The sequence below is a fragment of the Ahaetulla prasina genome, chromosome 1, assembly GCF_028640845.1.
Source record: "Ahaetulla prasina isolate Xishuangbanna chromosome 1, ASM2864084v1, whole genome shotgun sequence".
NCBI lineage: Eukaryota > Metazoa > Chordata > Lepidosauria > Squamata > Colubridae > Ahaetulla > Ahaetulla prasina.
The window spans coordinates 315,028,957-315,046,918 of NC_080539.1; the positions used below are offsets into that span (position 1 = coordinate 315,028,957).

The 17,962-nt window shown below is 36.5% G+C and overlaps 2 protein-coding genes across 16 annotated transcripts in view; one reads left to right on the forward strand and one right to left on the reverse strand.

The window, feature by feature from the left end:
- Positions 1–6,348, forward strand: part of AP4S1 (adaptor related protein complex 4 subunit sigma 1) — a 46,042-nt gene extending 39,694 nt beyond the window's left edge. For 4 of the 7 annotated variants that reach the window (XM_058162216.1, XM_058162213.1, XM_058162215.1 and 1 more), the window contains exon 7: positions 2,177–5,506. In XM_058162216.1, the coding sequence (XP_058018199.1) occupies positions 2,177–2,305 (129 nt within the window). In that variant the 3' untranslated portion in view covers positions 2,306–5,506. Of the gene's footprint in view, positions 1–2,176; positions 5,507–5,532 lie in introns of those variants that run through there. The other 3 variants (XR_009152608.1, XM_058162219.1, XM_058162220.1) reach the window with 3 other exon arrangements.
- Positions 6,205–17,962, reverse strand: part of HECTD1 (HECT domain E3 ubiquitin protein ligase 1) — a 72,137-nt gene continuing 60,379 nt past the window's right edge. For all 9 annotated transcript variants that reach the window (XM_058162194.1, XM_058162191.1, XM_058162197.1 and 6 more), the window contains 7 exons: positions 17,707–17,844; positions 17,007–17,614; positions 16,108–16,186; positions 14,326–14,419; positions 13,611–13,761; positions 7,781–7,925; positions 6,205–7,195 (listed from right to left, as the gene is read on the reverse strand). In XM_058162194.1, coding sequence (XP_058018177.1) covers positions 7,058–7,195; positions 7,781–7,925; positions 13,611–13,761; positions 14,326–14,419; positions 16,108–16,186; positions 17,007–17,614; positions 17,707–17,844 — 1,353 coding nt within the window. In that variant the 3' untranslated portion in view covers positions 6,205–7,057. The remainder of the gene's footprint in view (positions 7,196–7,780; positions 7,926–13,610; positions 13,762–14,325; positions 14,420–16,107; positions 16,187–17,006; positions 17,615–17,706; positions 17,845–17,962) is intronic.

Sequence of the window (17,962 nt, forward strand, 5' to 3'; positions counted from 1 at the left end):
ATTTTTTAAATTTTACTGTCCAACCTCCAAGGATAAACAATAATCCATCTTTTCATATCTTCAGTATCATTTACATACATCAAATCAGATTACATATATTATTATTAATCCTATATTATCTCCACAATATATCAATTGTAATAATTAAAATCTTCACTTTACCTTACTTATATCAAATAACATTATTAAAATTACACCTATAACTTATCCAAAATATATCAGTTATAACAATTAAATTCTAGTTAACCATATAACAACATTACATCCATCTCTCAAATATAATATTTAATCCAAATTAAATTTTACTATCTATCCTCCAAAATTAAACAATATTCCATCTTCCTATTCCTTTATACCTCAAATATATCAAATAGTACCCCTAAAATTACACATTTATATCCAAAATAAATCATTTACAAAAATTAACCATAATCATATATAATAAAGTTAAACATTCTCACTCCCCTTATTTTCTATCTTACACATTTTCCACCATCTATTCACTATTCAACTTAACATCTATCGATAAAGGGTTCCCAATCTTTAATACATTAGTGTAGAAATCTCGTGCTTTAAAAACTGTATTAAGAAAATACTTTCTTCCTTTATAATTCACTGTTAAGCCAGCTGGAATCTCCCATCTAAAATATATCTGATGTTTCTTAAGCTCATCCACTAAAAAGGCAAATTCTTTTCTCTTTCTTAACATTTTAGGAAGAATTTCCTTCATCATTATTATATCTTGTCCTAGTATTTGAAATTTATTTTTATAAAATGCTTGCAAAATTCCATACCTAATCTTCTTATTTGTAAAATAAATAACCACATATCTCGGTAAACATTTCTGCCTTGCCAACCAAGAATTAACACGATAATTTTTTTCAATATTAACTTCAAAATCTTCTGGTTCCACTCCATCTATCTGACCAAAGGCCTGAATAAAAATCTCTTTCAAATTTTCTTCCTTACATTCTTTTAATCCTCTCACCCTTATAGCATATTCCATTAATTTATATTGTAATATAACCCTTTCTTCATCTGCCCTAGAATTGAATTGAATTGAAATTTTTATTGGCCAAGTGTGATTGGACACACAAGGAATTTGTCTTGGTGCATATGCTCTCAGTGTACATAAAAGAAAAGATACATTCATCAAGGTACAACATTTACAACACAATTGATGATCAATACATCAATATAAATCATAAGGATTGCCAGCAACAAGTTATAGTCATACAGTCATAAGTGGAAAGAGATTGGTGATGGGAACTATGAAACGATTAATAGTAGTGCAGATTCAGTAAATAGTCTGACAGTGTTGAGGGAATTATTTGTTTAGCAGAGTGATGGCCTTCGGGAAAAAACTGTTCTTGTGTCTAGTTGTTCTGGTGTGCAGTGCTCTATAGTGTCGTTTTGAGGGTAGGAGTTGAAACAGTTTATGTCCAGGATGCAAGGGATCTGCAAATATTTTCACGGCCCTCTTCTTGATTCGTGCAGTATACAGGTCCTCAATGGAAGGCATCTACCTTAACCTGAACCTTAACCTTAACCTGAATATCGTCTATTTTATTTTCTAAATTCAAATTAATTTGAACTTCATCTATTTTCCTTTGCAAATCTAAATTAATTTGGTTAATTTCTTCCAGTCTTTCCTCTGTTTGAATACTAGATAACAATAATGGATTAATTGATTCCTTTAATTTTTTCATCTCCCTCCTCTGTTCTTCCACCATATCTTTAAAATCCAATATTTCTTTCTCCATTTCATCAAATTTTTGATCTATTTCTGAAAGATGAACCTCCATAAGCTCCTGTAAAAAAAAATTTTTTTTCCCCTTGGGTAATTATTTTATAGTGAAACCTTTGCATTAGATTTCATAAAATGAATTCAAGTATTTCTCAGTCCCAGGTCAGCAGTAATAACTGATATTACAAACATCTGCTTTTATTATTTCAAGTTTCTTTTTTTATTCATGTACTCTTGCAAATTCCAAATTGAAATATAAATCATGGTGTCATAAATTTGGCATAGCTATTGAAATATCTGATTAGAAAGTTAAATTAAGTTGTCCAAACATGAAATAAATGCACTGATGAAATATTATATTTTGCAATTTAGTTCATACTATTTGCTTGAAGGAGTAATACAAAACCTTAACTTGATATATGAATACAGATCATGTTCAAATTAGACAGAGTGCATATAATTTTGGATGAAATGGTTCTAAATGGTTGCATTGCAGAAACCAACAAAACCAGAATTCTTGCACCTCTTTTGGTTCTTGATAAAATGGCAGAAACCTAGAAGAAACAAGCCAGAAAATAATATTGTACATATTTGAAAATATTCTTCAAATACAAAGGACAGTTTTTGAGTTTTTTGCCAAATTGTGAATAATTGTTTTCGGGCTAAAAGATTGAGTAAAAGATTATTTAAGCCAATGTTTAGCGCTCATCACCTTCTTGTAAAATTACATTTTTTACTACCATGCCAAATGTTTTTGATCTGCCTGAGGAATTAAATTAATCTTTATATATGAATATGGATGTGTGTGTCTTTCTTTATTGATCATTTACCTTGCCACAATCAAAAGCAGCTTCTTCGTGACTTGCAACATAAAAAAACAAATAAAAATTGAAAATATAAATCTCAATAAAACAAAAACGTATTTTACAAATAGCATCTGGCATCTGCCCATAAATTACCTCCAGGAAATCTGTTTTTAAGAGCTTCTGAAATGTGACTGAAGTTGGGGGCAAGACATACTTCCTGCAGGAGGCCACTCTTCAGACTGGTCTGAAGTAGGACCAGTGGTGGGATTCAGCCAGTTCGTACCACTTCGGGAGAACCGGTTGTTAATTTTCTGAGCAGTTTGGTTAACTGGTTGTTGGAAGAAATTATTAAGGCAGAGAACCGGTTGTTAAATTATTTCAATCCCATCACTGAGTAGGACCTCCCCAAAATGGGGGACGATCTATGAGAAGTGGGGGACCACTTCTCATAGAGGTTGGGCAAATTCAACGGAGACAGGAGATCCTGAAGATAGCCCGGCACCAAGACACAAAGAGTTTTATAGTTTAAAACAGGACTTGGCATTGCCAGCAAAATAGATGTAATACATGACCACCAGCAAGCATCGAGGCTACTGCATTTTGCACCAACTGGTGCTTCCAGTGATCTTTTAAAAGCAGTCCCATGTAGAACACTTTGCAGCAGTAGTCTATATGTATGATGAGGTCATAGACCTCCAATCACATCTCTTTCCTTAAGACAAGTCATAATTGGTGCACTAGCAGGAGCTGTGCAAAGTCCTCCCTGGTCATAGCTTTTATCTGCTGATCTAGAGCCTTGAAGCCACGAGGACACCCAAGTTGAGGACCTGCTCCTTCGGGGGCAGAAACAATACAGAGGACAGAGGAACCTTGATTACACACAATAGGTCTGTTTTAGTAGCATTCAGTTCAAGCTGCCTCTCTCCCAACCAAATCCCAATTTTCCAGGCTTTGGGACAAACTATTGACATCAGCTCTAGTGGGGCTTGAGGTTGTGACGAGCAGTTTCCAGATGAGTTCTCCCAAAGGCTTCATATAAAAAGGTAAAAGATTCCCCTCGCACGTATGTGCTAGTGGTTCCTGACTCTAGGGGGCGGTGCTTATCTCAGTTTCAAAGCCGAAGAGCCAGTGCTGTCCAAAGATGTTTTCATGGTCATGTGGCTGGCTTGACTAAATGCCAAAGGCGCACGGTACGCTGTTACCTTCCCACCAAAATGGTCCCTATTTTTCTAGTTGCATTTTTTAAGTGCTTTTGAACTGCTAGGTTGGCAGTTCTCCAATAGTTATATGAAGCCTTCTCCCAAAGGCTTCATATAGCTATTAACTAATGGAGGAAAGACCTGACTGCCTTCAGCATTCTGCAAGGGAGCAGCCAATCCTCCCCAATCACCACTGATTTGGAACTGGTTTATGAGAAAAGAATGAAACCATTGTGAAACAGTGCCCCCATTCTTCAATCCAGCCGTGTAGTCCATCAGGAAAGCCATTGAGAGGTTCAAAGACAAGGATATGTATACTACCCTTATCCAGGCCTCAACGCAGGTTGCTGACCAAAGTTTTCAGTGTTGCTGCTGTTTGAAACTCAGGGCTGAATCCTGATGACTGAATATGCTTTTTCTAGCAGTTCCAGAACTACTATCTCTATAATCTTTGTCAAAAAGGCAAGTACTGTATTGTTCAGACTATAAGATGCACCGGATTATAAGATGGACCTTAGTTTTTGGGGAGGAAAATAAGAAAAAAGCTGATTGGCGGGTGGATCGGCCTCCTGGAATATCCCCAATCAGCTATTCCCAGAGGTGAACTTTAGCAACAGGTTTGTTGGTTGTGAGCTCTGCGCCTTGCTTTTTCAGCCTCTGAAATCTCCATTGAGAGGCTGGGCGGGGCTACATTTGGTGTATAAGACCAACCCAAATTTTCACCCTCTTTTAGGGCGGGAGAAAGGTGCTTCTTATACTCCAAAAAATACGGTATATGTGATAGTTGTCCAAAACCTCAGAATCCACAATCTGGCACCTTTTGGAAGAATGGAACTACTTAATAATTAACTGATAAAGGGAAACTACTTGACTCTTCTAATGTTTGGCTGAGCTTTCTTTTTTCTGTCAATTAAGTGAATATAATTGTCATAAACACTGGAAAAGACATGCAACTCTTGTCTTTTCCAAGGACCCAGGAAAATAACTCTGCTGTAATAGAAAGCAGACAGGTAATTCTTGCAGTGGAAGAACTTAACAAAGCAGGTCCCCAAGTATCTTTATTTGGACCACTGCTTTTTTGTTTGTTCTGAAGGGTGAAGAGCAAAGTAGCTCAATCTGCTGATGATAAGCATTTTTAATTTGCTTAGTCTAACACAAGGTAACAAAAAAATAATAATCTTTAAACGATGTTTTCAAATTCTGGAATAAATATTGAAATTGCAGGTAAGCAAGGATAAAAGGATCTGCTTAGGGACAAAAAAACATTACAAAAATGTTGAGAAGATACAAGTTGCAGTGACTTAATAGAAAAGATGCTGACATTGTAAACCGCTCAGAAAGTGCTGTAAGGCATTATGGAGTGGCATATAAGTCTAAGAGCTATTGCTTTTACTATTATAGTATCTTAAATGAGGAATATGGGCATTATTCAATCCATTCAAAAACTATTAACATAATTTGTTCTTTCTGTATTGTTTTAGTCAGTACGGCTAAAGTATTGGTTAATACTTTGATGGGATTATTTTTCTGTATAAAGTGGCCCCTAACCCAGATGATGAAAGAACGTGTATACATTTTCATTACAACCAGTGCTTCTGAACTAAAAAGGCCAAAATATAAATAAGTAATAATTTCAGCTGCTCAACAGCTCGGCTCTTTCTTAATTTTTTGAAATTTGCTAATAGCCTCCCAACAAAAATGTTTCCTTTTTCACAATTGTAAGCTGAATTAATAAATCAAGCTATATCAATCTTTTCTATTCTATATCCTCATTTTACAGACCTCAGAAGGATGGAAGGCTAAATGAACCTTGAGCCCCATCAGGATCGAACTCCAGGCTGTGGGCAGAGTTAGCTTGCAATACTGCATTCTGACCACTGTGCCACAGGTTTATGTTGTTACTACCACTTTATAATCTTGGTAAGACCACACTTAGATTATTGCATCCAGTTTTGGATATAAAAAAGATATTGAGACTCTAGAAAGAGTGCAGAGAACAGCAATAATGATGATTAGGGGACTGGAGGCTAAAACATATGAAGAACGGTTGCAGGAATTGGCTATGTCTAGTTTAATGAAAGAAGTGATATGACAGCAGTGTTCCAATATCTAAGGGGCTGCCACAAAGAAGAGGGAGTCAATCTATTCTCCAAAGCACCTGAAGGCAGAACAAGGATGGAAATTAATCAAGGAGAGAACCAACCTAGAACTAAGAAGAAATTAACTGACTGTTAAAACAAATAATCAGTGGAATGTCTTGCCTCCAGAAGTTCTGGGTGCTCTGACACTGGAGGTTTATAAGAAGAGATTGGACAACCATTTTTCTGAAATGGTAAAAGGTTTCCTGTCTGAGCAGGGGGTTGGATTGGAAGGTTCCTTCCAACTTTATTATTCTGTTATTCTGTTAAGTTTTGAGTGTATTGGGGGAATTAGTAAAATACTAACCAAAGACTTGTACGCTGCAAACATTTTAATGATTATTGTTGAGCATACACAATGAAAATCTTCTTTTTAAACTTCAAACTGCAACAAGTTAAATAAATGTTTTTAATATACAAAGGAAATACAACATAAAGTAAAACTTGCTTTAAATGTGCCTTGCACCAGTAACCAGTGTCTTTTAAAAGCTTTATTGTTGAGTTACACGCGCGCACACACACACATACATACATGAACACACATTTGAGGATTTGGATCTTTATAGCGGGGTATTTAGAAATCAAAATATATTCCCACTTGAAATAATAATAAACGGTTGTGCATGATTATATGCAAATACCCTACCCCAACACTAGAATACTCCAACAGTGCAGGCACCATTAAAGAAAGGAAAGAAAGCTTGAGATGCCCATTGACTAAGTTAAGGAAGCAAGTTTCTGACCATTTAGCTTAAAGCCAGGAAAAACAAGGATCAATGATGGAACTGTAGTGTACAGGGTATTAAACGGTAGACTTTACACAAATGCACTGTTATAAATCTTGAATCAGTAAACACTGGAAATCTGCAGATCTGCTCTTTGGAACAGTCAAACATTTGCTTCAGCTTCTGGTTGCACAAGCCCTTGGAAGCTTCACACACTGTTCTTGCCTTTTTCTTGCTGGCTATGTAATTCATTGGGATTTGTTTTGACATTAGCAGCTAACAAAATTATTCCATGTGTTTCCAAAAGCCTCATGGATAGGGGAAAAAGGCAAGTCTCATTTGAGTACAGCATGGAGATTGTATTTTCTGCACAACAACACAGGAGGCTTCACTAGGTATGAATGCAAAACCAGTTTGAGATATCCCATTTCAGAACATCAGTTCAGTTGAGATGAAAGCCTTTCTCCATGGTAGCAGCTAGGAGGCGTTCTCGCATAATCTCTTCGGAGGAATACTCAGGCAATTTAAGATAATGCACACAGGTATTCACAGACGGGTAACTTGCATCTGTAGCATCAACCTGTGAATAAATATCCATAATGTAATTTAAAAAGAGAACAGAGACTATACTACAAACTTTGATTTCAGTTTAAACATTTACCAACTGGGTAAGCATCAGATCCCTAGTCAGCATTTCAGAAATGTTGGAATTATAGCCCCACATTTGGAAGGCATTTTATTTAATAATATATTTTTTATTTAATAATATATTAAACTTGTATGTCACCTGACTTCCAATGACTCTGAGTGGATCTCAATAATCAAAGTAATTACAACAAAATCAACCAAAGAAAGCAAGTGTCACTTTCTCATGATAAAGGCCTGAATGAAAACTCGAATCTTCACCACTCTTCTGAACAACAGCATAGTGGGGGATATTCAGTACTTGGGAAGGGGGGACCTTGTTCCAGAGGTGAGGGATGTTACAAAGAATACATGATTCTGATAGTCTTGATAGATGACACTATTTAATGGCCAAATTACTATGAAAAGGTATCTAGCACAAGCCAGACAGAAGCAGATTTCTGAATGAGTTAACTCAAAGACAACTTATAACAATACAACTAGATGCACAACGCACAGACAAGTTGTAAGTTGTTCCTACCTTGCGCACAACAGTGAGACGAGGATGTAGGTTAGCCAATCCTCCTGGGGGAAGTGTTGAACAACCAGTTGTAAATTGGAGGAATGCTTTTCTTTCATCTGAAGACATGCCACATAAAACTCTTACAAATCTCAGGAACCCAGGGCTAAAATAAAGCACATCATCAAAGCAAAAAGGTAAATACTAAATTTAAAAACCAACTAACAGATCCATTAAAAAGAAGGCTAAAGGACCCTAAAAATCACAGCTGAGTCATGTAAGTAACCTGGCTTCATGACAATTTTAAAGATGACAAGCAGCACCTTAAATTATATCCAAAGTCACTGAGAGCCAATACAGTTCACATAACTAGTGTTACAAAGGTGGCATATCCTGTATTGTACAGTCTGCTTCCAAATTATATTATTATTAAAATTGTATCTCCTTTTTATTTAATAATATATTAAACTTATGTGTCATCTGACTTCCAATGACTCTGAGTGGGTCTCAACAATCAAAGTAATTATAACAAAATCAACAAAAGACAGCAAGTGTTACACACATATCACTTTCTCATGATAAAGGCCTGAATGAAAACCCGAGTCTTCATCACTTTTCTGAACAACAGCATAATGGGGGACATCCAGTACTTGGAGAAGGGGGGATGACAACTTGTTCCAGAAGTGAGGGGATGCTACGAAGAATACATGATTCTGGGGTCTTGATAGACAACGCTATTTAATTGAAGTCCCAAAGGTGCTTTTTCAAGAGTCAACTGAGCTGAAGAAGCTTCTTGGATGAGAAGCAAAATGTCTTCAAAGAAAAACAAGAAAATCCAGCTGCCTTTTGAAAAGGCACCTTTGGGACAACCATGACTTGGACAACTGAGAATCTCCATAGATATTTAATTGAAGGAAACTGGAGTGCGCCAACCCTGCAAGACTGTTGGGCAGATACTATGATCCCTCAACTAATTAGATACCATACTGTTTTTAGGAACCACCAGCCCCTTGAGCCACACTGGAAGCAAACTGGCAAACAGGGCAGCTTGCAAAGCAAAGGCATTACAGGTAGTATTTCATTAACAACAGTAATTAAGACTGGAATCTCCATCTCTAAGCAATGCAGTTGTAAAGCACAATGTCTTATGACCACATCACTTAGTAACAGCAATCCCAGTTTCCTTTGTTAAGCAAGAAACAAAGGTCATTAAGGATCTCCTCATAACTTTCTGTCAGGTTCCAAAGTCAATAGGAAAGCCGGCAGGGAATTACAAATCCTATACCATTTGCAAACAGGCTGGTGGGTGGATAAGCGGCTAGACAAGGTGTGGTGCAAAAGCAGCTGGGCCCAGGGAACTGGGAGGATGTGTGGGAGTGGTGCCATGCAAGGGCAGACAGGCCAGAGTGGCTACTGCTGCTGGAGATGGATACGCAGACGGAAGCCACAGGCAGGCAGATGAACGTGCTCTGGAGGTGCTGTGGCCATACAGGAGAAAAAGCCGCAGGAGCGGGAGCAATTTGCAGGACTGACTTACGACCTTCTCTGCTGGTTTTCCCATTGATTTTGTTTGTGAGGAACCACAGGAGAAGTTGCAAATGTGATCCCCCAGAACACTGCAAGCTGGTTGCCAAAGGCCCAGTTCACGCTCATGTGATTGCAGGTTTGCTGACAGCTAACAGCCTGACTTCAAGCACGGGTTGTAAGTACCACTCATTCAGCAGCATTGTAACTTTAAATGGTTGTAGAGAAGTACTTGAACATGCCCATCATTGATTGCACCGCAGGATGCTAGACCAGTTGAAGCTTCTGGTTGATCTTTAAGTCCAGCACCATGTAGAGCGTATTGTTGTAGTAAAGTCACAAGGAGATTAGAACATGAACAGTGGTCTGATTTAGGTAAGGATCCAAGTGGTGCATCAGGTGCAAAGGTCTTGCTGGCAACAGTTGACACCTGGTTTTCAAGCAGGAGCTGAACGTCCAGGGAGTCTCCCAAATTTTGCACCAACCTTGAAGGGAGAAGTGCTACCCCTCCAAATTCAAAGATGGAATATCCCAGATCTGAGTGGTCCAAATAACCACACTTGGTATTGAAAGAACGGAATTGGATGTTTCCTCACAAATCTGGAAGTATGTTGGGCTGAGAATGAATGATTGACCCAAAGCCACGTTGCCTATGGGAGGATTAGAAGTCAAGGTCTCCCAATTTCTAGCAATATCTTAACTACCACATCCAACTGTCTCTCTGATCTACAATAATTTCCAGAATCTCATAGTATTAATACTCAGTCCAACACAGAAAACTAAATATATGCAAGCCTGCTTCGGTTATCCACTGGGAGGATAGTGTTGTATTTAGAATTGAAATGTTTTATTTAATTGTTCTTACAGACTATTAGATTTCCACAACATTGGAAGATTTCCAATGTAAAACAATCTATGATAAAAAAAAACCTACAAGATTGCCAATATCTACTGAAAGCAAACAGACCTATAAAAATATGATATTTACTGCCTTCGCATTGTGTCACAAGCCACTGAGAGATCAAGAACCACAAAGATAGATGCATGTCTACCAAAGGAGATGCCTATACAGCTTCCTAAAGCAGCCAGCGAGGTGGGCATGAAAGAATCCATGAATAATAGGGCTCAAACTGCAGTTTCCCATCTATTTTGAGGAGAACTAACAAGCTGAAATGTATTCAAAGTAATATTGCAAAAATAAATAAATAAATCTCTACACCAGTCACCTCATCAAATTTCATCTATATAGTCAAGACATGATGACATTTCAACAACTTGCAGCAAAATATTGCAGCAGCCCACAGGGAGACCTCTCAAAAGGGAAATTAATGCAGCCTCTGTCAATGTAACGTTGGAGTAATATGAATGCTGTGCCACCTTTATTGCCATAACATAAATTCAAAGGGAGCTTTTAAGTGTTCAACTCAAGTTCTGATCTTCCTTCACTGGCACTCCAGGCATCTTTTCTGTCACTTGATTTCCTACATAAATTAAGGAGCCACCTGGGATTGGCAAATAGGGGGAAGGATCAGGGAAATCCTGTCAAATGTTTGGCTGTCTCCGTGTTCCATTAGCTTGATACAACTGTCTACCACACTGCTGGGAAAATCCCAAAGCACATACCAGAATTCATCTGGATCCATGATACCTGAGGCAAACCACCTTAATCAGTCTTCTCAGCATGCAGAGGTTCTTTACAATAAGCCACATTCAGAGCAGAGACTGGTCTGACTGTAGCAAAAGACTCATTACTATGTTATACAACTACAGATCATATACCAGCAGCTTTGAGAAAAGACCAGATCTAATATAGGATTTGTATTAGGACATAGATGATGTTATTGATGATCTATTCAAATTTGTTGTGGTCACCAAACCCAAAGGACTCTGAGCAAGCCTATGACTGACATGAATTCTTTCCCACTAGGGCACAGAGCAGTGGTAGTTAACCTGGTCCCTACCGCCCACTAGTGGGTGTTCCAGCTTTCATGGTGGGCGGTAGGGGTTTTGTCCGATACTGAAGCACTTTCCTTTTTTTAAAATTTAATTGACTTTTAAAAAAATTTTTTAGAGCATTATTTAAAAACATTTTCATTAGGTTTTCATAAAATTCCCCGTGACAATTTAAATTTCTGAAAATACTATTTGTATCGCCCGCGCCTAAGTTTAGTTCACGTTATGTAAGTGAAACTAAATGGCGCTATAGTGTGACTGCAAACAAAAGAGCCTCATCCCGGAATAGCTCGCGCATCTCCCCCCACACCACCCAGCTGTAACTGACAAGCAGAGCTGGTAGCAGGCGTCCCTCCCCCAACCTACTTTATAAATCACCATTACTGTGGAACCAGTGGGCGATTAGAAAATTTTACTACTAACTGAGATACAAAAGTGGGTGGTAGGTATAAAAAGGTTGACTACCCCTGCCATAGAATATGGAATCTCCAAGCATCAACATCAAGCAGGATTCCAAACCAGACTGACAATAAGATCAGATTTCTCTGGAAGAAACTCAGTCATATGGCAAGTTGAGCGGAATATGAACAGGATCCTTAATTGGTCCCTATACCGTATACCAACATTGCACTACCTCAGAAACAAGAGTCCTGGACACCACCATTTTTTCCTGGAGTGTTATTATCACTCGCACTGTCCTGCTATTGTTCTCACTAGCAATGAAAGACCTGAAACTCGGGAGGTCAGATTTCTGATCAATTTAGAAAGTAAGAGACAGCTGAGCTGAAGTACCACTGGTAACACTTTCTTTGATATCTACAATGCAGAAGGGAGTTATTTGGATTGTCAAATCCAAAGATATCCAACAAGGGGAGGTCAACTTCTGTGAGCAGTTTCACATCTCTCTCTCTTTATCATAGGATGTATTTTTCCTAATATTTTGTCAGAAGCTGCCTTTCTATAAGCCTAAGACTGTTGTTTCCGTATCTTGCAGTCTGGAATGCGAAAGGAGTTCATATCTTTTCAGGTACTTAAAAGGGTGCTACTATAGCTTGCTTATCTTTTCTCAAAGCTAAATATACCTACTTTCCTCAGTCTTTCCTAAGACTCAGTTTCCAGCCTCTGAATAATCCTTGGTACTGTTCCTTGCACCTGTTACAGTTTGTCTGAATCTCTCTTATGGTTTTGTATCTAGAACTAGACACAGTATTTAAGGTTTAATTTGAACAAGACCAATATACTGTTTCGGATGTTGTTTAACCAGCATTAATTTATTAACAAAGCTCTGAATTTGCTACAGATCATATATCTACAGATCATAATACTATAACATGGATTATAGGAGTCACAACATTTCTTTTAATGCTATATTCCCCATTTTAGGGTACACTTTTGTTTCTTCCTACCTAAAAATATTTGTAGTGTGTCAGTATTATTTTCAACTCATTTCTTTACCTAACAGGTTTTCTATTTTGGGGGTCATTTATTTTAGCTCACAATCAAGAATTAAAGCAGTAAGAGCTTCTTGGTGCTCTCTGAACATTTTTTTTTTTGCAGACGTTTCATTATCCTAACTAGATAATATTATCAGTGCTAGTAAGGAATGGGGTTTGCTTTCAATTTATATTCAAGTGGCTCGCCCTGTCAGTGTTGGTGGGAGTGGTCTTAGCAGTAGTTTGCTTGGGCTGTTTACTGTTCACAATGCCCCAATCAAGGAACTGCCGAACAAACTAACAGTAAATAGTAAACGCCATTCCTTACTAGCAGTGATGATGTTACCTAGATTGGGTAATGACCCATCTGCATGAAAACAACCAAGCTCAAAACAACCCTCATTTCAATCCTGAGCTACAAATATTCTCCTTTATTGGTAATTAAGCAGTAATTAGTAATAATTTTACATAATGTACCTAATTTCAATTACCTTTGGGATTTGAAAATATTTAGGACAAAATCTGTATATTCTTAAAATTCTCCAAGACCATTTCACATATCAAATCAAATTAAAAGTCAAAGATTAAACCTTTGATAAATAGGATGCATTAGGTAAAGGAAAGCTTCTTAGGGCTTTGTCTATAGAAGGCAAGTTTACAACGAAATTGTAAAAAAAACCCTTCAATCACATGAGATAATATTTACTGCTTAAAATATAGTACATATATAATATCTTAAAAGTTATAAATCTACCACTTATGAGAATTTAGGTGTTCTGTGATGGGAAATTCCTTGTAAGGTAAAAATATGAAAGTATAACAACTAAAATTTCACAATTCTAATGGTTCTGGATTGATTTCTTCTTTTATTCCTCCAAACTATTATCCTTTATGACCAAATCTTAAAATCAATAGAAATATGCTATTATTTGATGAAGTACCTGTCTCGAGTATAACCAAGTTTAGGTTCTGTGTAGTTAATTATATCTTCAGCTGCCCAGGAGGGTGACTGATTACCACAAAGAATCATCTGAACTTCTTCATGGCTAAAGGAACTTAGCTTTTCCATTGGAAAGACTCGGTTGAAGCCATCTTTATAGGAATAAAAAACAAGGCAAAAGTGAGCATGCTTGAAGATGTATATCAGAAAACATAGTCTTGTTTCTTTTATTGTAATACCCTCCTTGTACAAGTATGTTGGCAAATCATCTGAAATTCTCTCTCTCTCTCTCTTTTAAAAACCAGTATAGAAACCAATTCAGCAAAACTTTAGAAGACGTAGGAATGTTTTTAAAAGTTGTTGTTCTTAGTACACTAAAATAAACTTTCTCATGAGAGCCGCCTTTGATGAGATGAATGGCACAGAAGCTAAATTAATAAATATTATCATTTCATTACAGTTAACTTAGCTTAGGATTTGACTCTCCATATATTGAAGACTCCAAATATTTTTAGTCATTGGTCAGTCTACAGTTACATGAGTCCAAAATCATCTGGTACCCACTAATTTTAACTGAAAAGAAAATCCTCTCACTAGTTTATTTAGAAATTCCAACTATGACTTAAAAGCAATACCTCTTTTCTTGCCAAGATCCCCATCTCCCTTTTAAATAAGAGATTTATGTTCTTATTTGTCAGTAATAAACAATTACATACCTCTGAAGGCATCCATTTGTTTCTGTATGCCAGCGTGCATGCAGAAGTCAAACATCAAATCCACATATTCTTCTGCATTATCCATAGTTACCAACTATAATGAGATTGTCAATGGACAAAAGAAACTTATGTTACATTAAAGAAGATTTTTAAAGAAATATTGGACTCTACTAGAGTGCAAATGTTGTGAAATATTTGTAGTTTTTATAAAAAGCTGTTCCGAGTACAGATTTTTAAAATATATTTAATAAAACCTCTGGTTGGCAACAATCCTAAAGGATTCAAGGCCCTGAAAACTTCAAAAAATTTAAATGTCATATTATATAGACAACCGCTTCCTATATTGTGCTATACTAGTGCCTCCCTGAACTCAGGGCAAAGACATGAAATTGTCTTGTTTTAAACTAGCTTTCAAAAATACAAAATAATTTGAACTACACAGGAAAAGATTTCCACAGAGTAAGAGGTACTATAGGTACTGTTATTTCAACTATATCCCATCTATCTTGGGAATGGGGGATGCTCAAAGTGTTGACTCTCTAGATCAGGGCTGTCAAACTCCCGATTCATGGGCCAGATGTGTCACGTGCCACCCCTGCCCCATTTAGCGAAGGGGAAAAAAGTCCTGATATCATGTGACACCACTGTGACACCATGATTTTGATACCCCTGCTCTAGATAATAGGTAGAGATAGCAGATTTATTGATTTTAGTTTATTTATCTATGTTGATATTGCCCAACCAACTCTGGGCACCTCATGAAACAGAGAACATAAGTAAGTATAATAAATTAAACCAGTACGTTTCAAAATAACAACATAATTACATAGTAATTTCTCCTTGCAATCCAAACAACACATCAGAAAATATAATCAGAGGAATCTCATGCACTGTGTCCCAAGGCCTGAAAGAGGCCACCTGTTTATGTCTCATGATCAGGCCTAAATCATCCTGGAAAAGGTTCCAGATATTTTTTCCTCTTGAATCTTCCAAGGCTTCAACATTACAGCATTAAGCTTTTCCTCAAAAGTGTTGATTTTTTCCTATATCTAGTGCTTACACCCTATTTGCCACTAAAACGAGACAGGAAGAGTATGGATCCAGCTTACAGATAATGCTATTCTGCACATTAACACCCCAGCATTAACATCCCTTTTACTCCCTCAGATTTCAAACTTGATTGCAGAAAATATGACTTCAGTAACAGAGTTGTTAATGCTTGAAATACACTACCTGACTCTGTGGTCTCTTCCCAAAATCCCCAAAACTTCAACCAAAATCTGTCTACTATTGACCTCACCCCATTCCTAAGAGGTCTATAAGGGGCGTGCATAAGAGCACAAATGTGCCTATCAATCCTCTCCTACTGTTTCCTTTCATTTCACAAGTTCCAAAGAATTGCATATTATAAAGATGTATTATAATATGGACAATGGACTTTGTATAACTGACATCTAGCCTAAAAGAAATTAAACAATGTTGCAGGTTCCTCTTTGTATAGAATCTTCAGTCACGTATGTGGACATTATTATGCTCATCTTTCCATAATACTCTCAGATGGGATGCTCTAGTGTCTCAAGTTTGAAACAGGTCTTTATCCTCTTCTGATACCAAATTTCTCTCAAAGTGGTCTGTTTCATGCTAGAAACCACTTGTATTCAAAAAGGGCTATTTTGCACTTGTAATGGGTTCATTTAATTTAATTTAATAATTTAATTTAATAAATAATTCAATTAATTTTTTTTCACACTACTGAATTCCCATATTAAAATTATTTATTACCTCATCTTCTCCACCAGGCTTGAGATCCACTGCTGTAAAGCCATAAACTCTGGATGAAGGGCAAAACTGGAAATTAAGACTATAAAACAAAAGTAACATTAGTATATCATAACTTATTTTTTTTACAGATAACTAAGTATCAGGAAGCATCACAGTATTTCCATGATAAGAGTCACAGCAATATGGATTTATAAATAATATCACATTCATTCTTATATCCAACTGTAAGAATAAAAGTTTATCTCTGATGAAAGAGACCAAAAATCTATCTAATCCAATTCTGATTCTCAGTCAGTATCTTCAAGAAATTCTAAGGAAGATGGAAAAATTCATTGTCTCTCATTATTTCTTCTGAGATCAATACAGAGACCCAGAAGTTCTGAACTGGAAAATACATCTACTCATTATGACTAACAGTTTTTTATAAGATTTTAAACTAGAGAATTCTCTAAAAAATCCATGCCTTTTGGCATGGATTTGATTTTTAGCTTGTTTTTATCAACTAATTGTAATTGAATAAATTTGCACTTTTTGTTTATCCTGAACCTCATGTTACTTTGATTGAATAATAAGACTACAAGGAAGAAAAATCTATTAACTTTTTCTAGTCATGCAAAATTTATCTAGCATGATCTATTCATAATCATAACTTCATTATATTGAAGAATAACTTAATACCGAATGAAAAATAATATATACATGAACAGAAAGGCACTTAAATAAAAAATATACACAACACTTCAATATAATCAAATTGTAAGGTAATGCTGCAAATAATATGAATTATATTTATGTGATTTTGTTTAGAAAACATGTAGTTTACACTATTTTTAAAGTAGGTATGCTAATTCCTTAAACCAACATTTACAAAAACAAGTTGAGAAGAAAAATCCCCTTACCCTAAATCTTCTATGCTAAGTGGAGGTCCAGAACCTGATGGATTCTTCATCATAAGTTCTTGAAGTTTAGTATTTTTTTCATCTTCTGAAAGGCCTTTGTTGCTTAATATTTGACGTCTCTTAATTGCAAGATCCTTAATTTCCTTTAAAAATCTTGCTCTGTGAGGGTTTACCAGTTCAAAATCTTCCCATGTTAGGATTCCATTAAACCATGCTGGAGGCTTAGGTTTTGGTGGGTCAAGAATAAATTCAGATTTGGAATCCTCTTCAAAACTTCCTACTGACAGGGAATCATGTCCTTCCTCTGTAGAGGCTTCTGATTGACTTTCAGTGCAGTGCAAGTCTCTGTCACCCCGTGATTCATAAATCAGTTTACTCATATTGCTTTTAATATCACCCATGCACATGAGTTTAAAAAAAGGCTTAGAAATTGGCAGGTCTACAAGTCTATTGTCCTGGATACATTTAGCTAAGAAAATCCCAAGAAAATGAAACAGTTTAGTAATTCTTTCAAGTTCATCACTGTCCTGTGGGAAAGGTGCTGTGAAGAGCCCACAAGATCGCTGTACATAGTATCCTGGAGGTTTCAATCCACCGCCGATATCAACCTTTTTTTTAAAAAAAATGGCAAAGGAGAAAAATGTTATTGAAGTTACATAGTACATCTTTTATTTGTATTTATTCTGAAAAGAAAATATACCTGTCGTGATTCATCATCTGGAAAATCATCATCACAGAGCCATGCTCCCAATTCTGTTCTCTGGAATTCTGCTGCTACCAATGCATAAAACTCCAATGTAGGCCCTAATCCTGTTCCTTCCTCCCCTAAAAACTCCACCTGAAAATCAATAAAACAAAAGCTTTAAGTAGCTCCAAGGGAAATGTTATCTATCTTACAACACACAGAAGTGGAGATGAAAGAGCAGTGAGAGGATGCATTCAGATTTGCCCTTCTA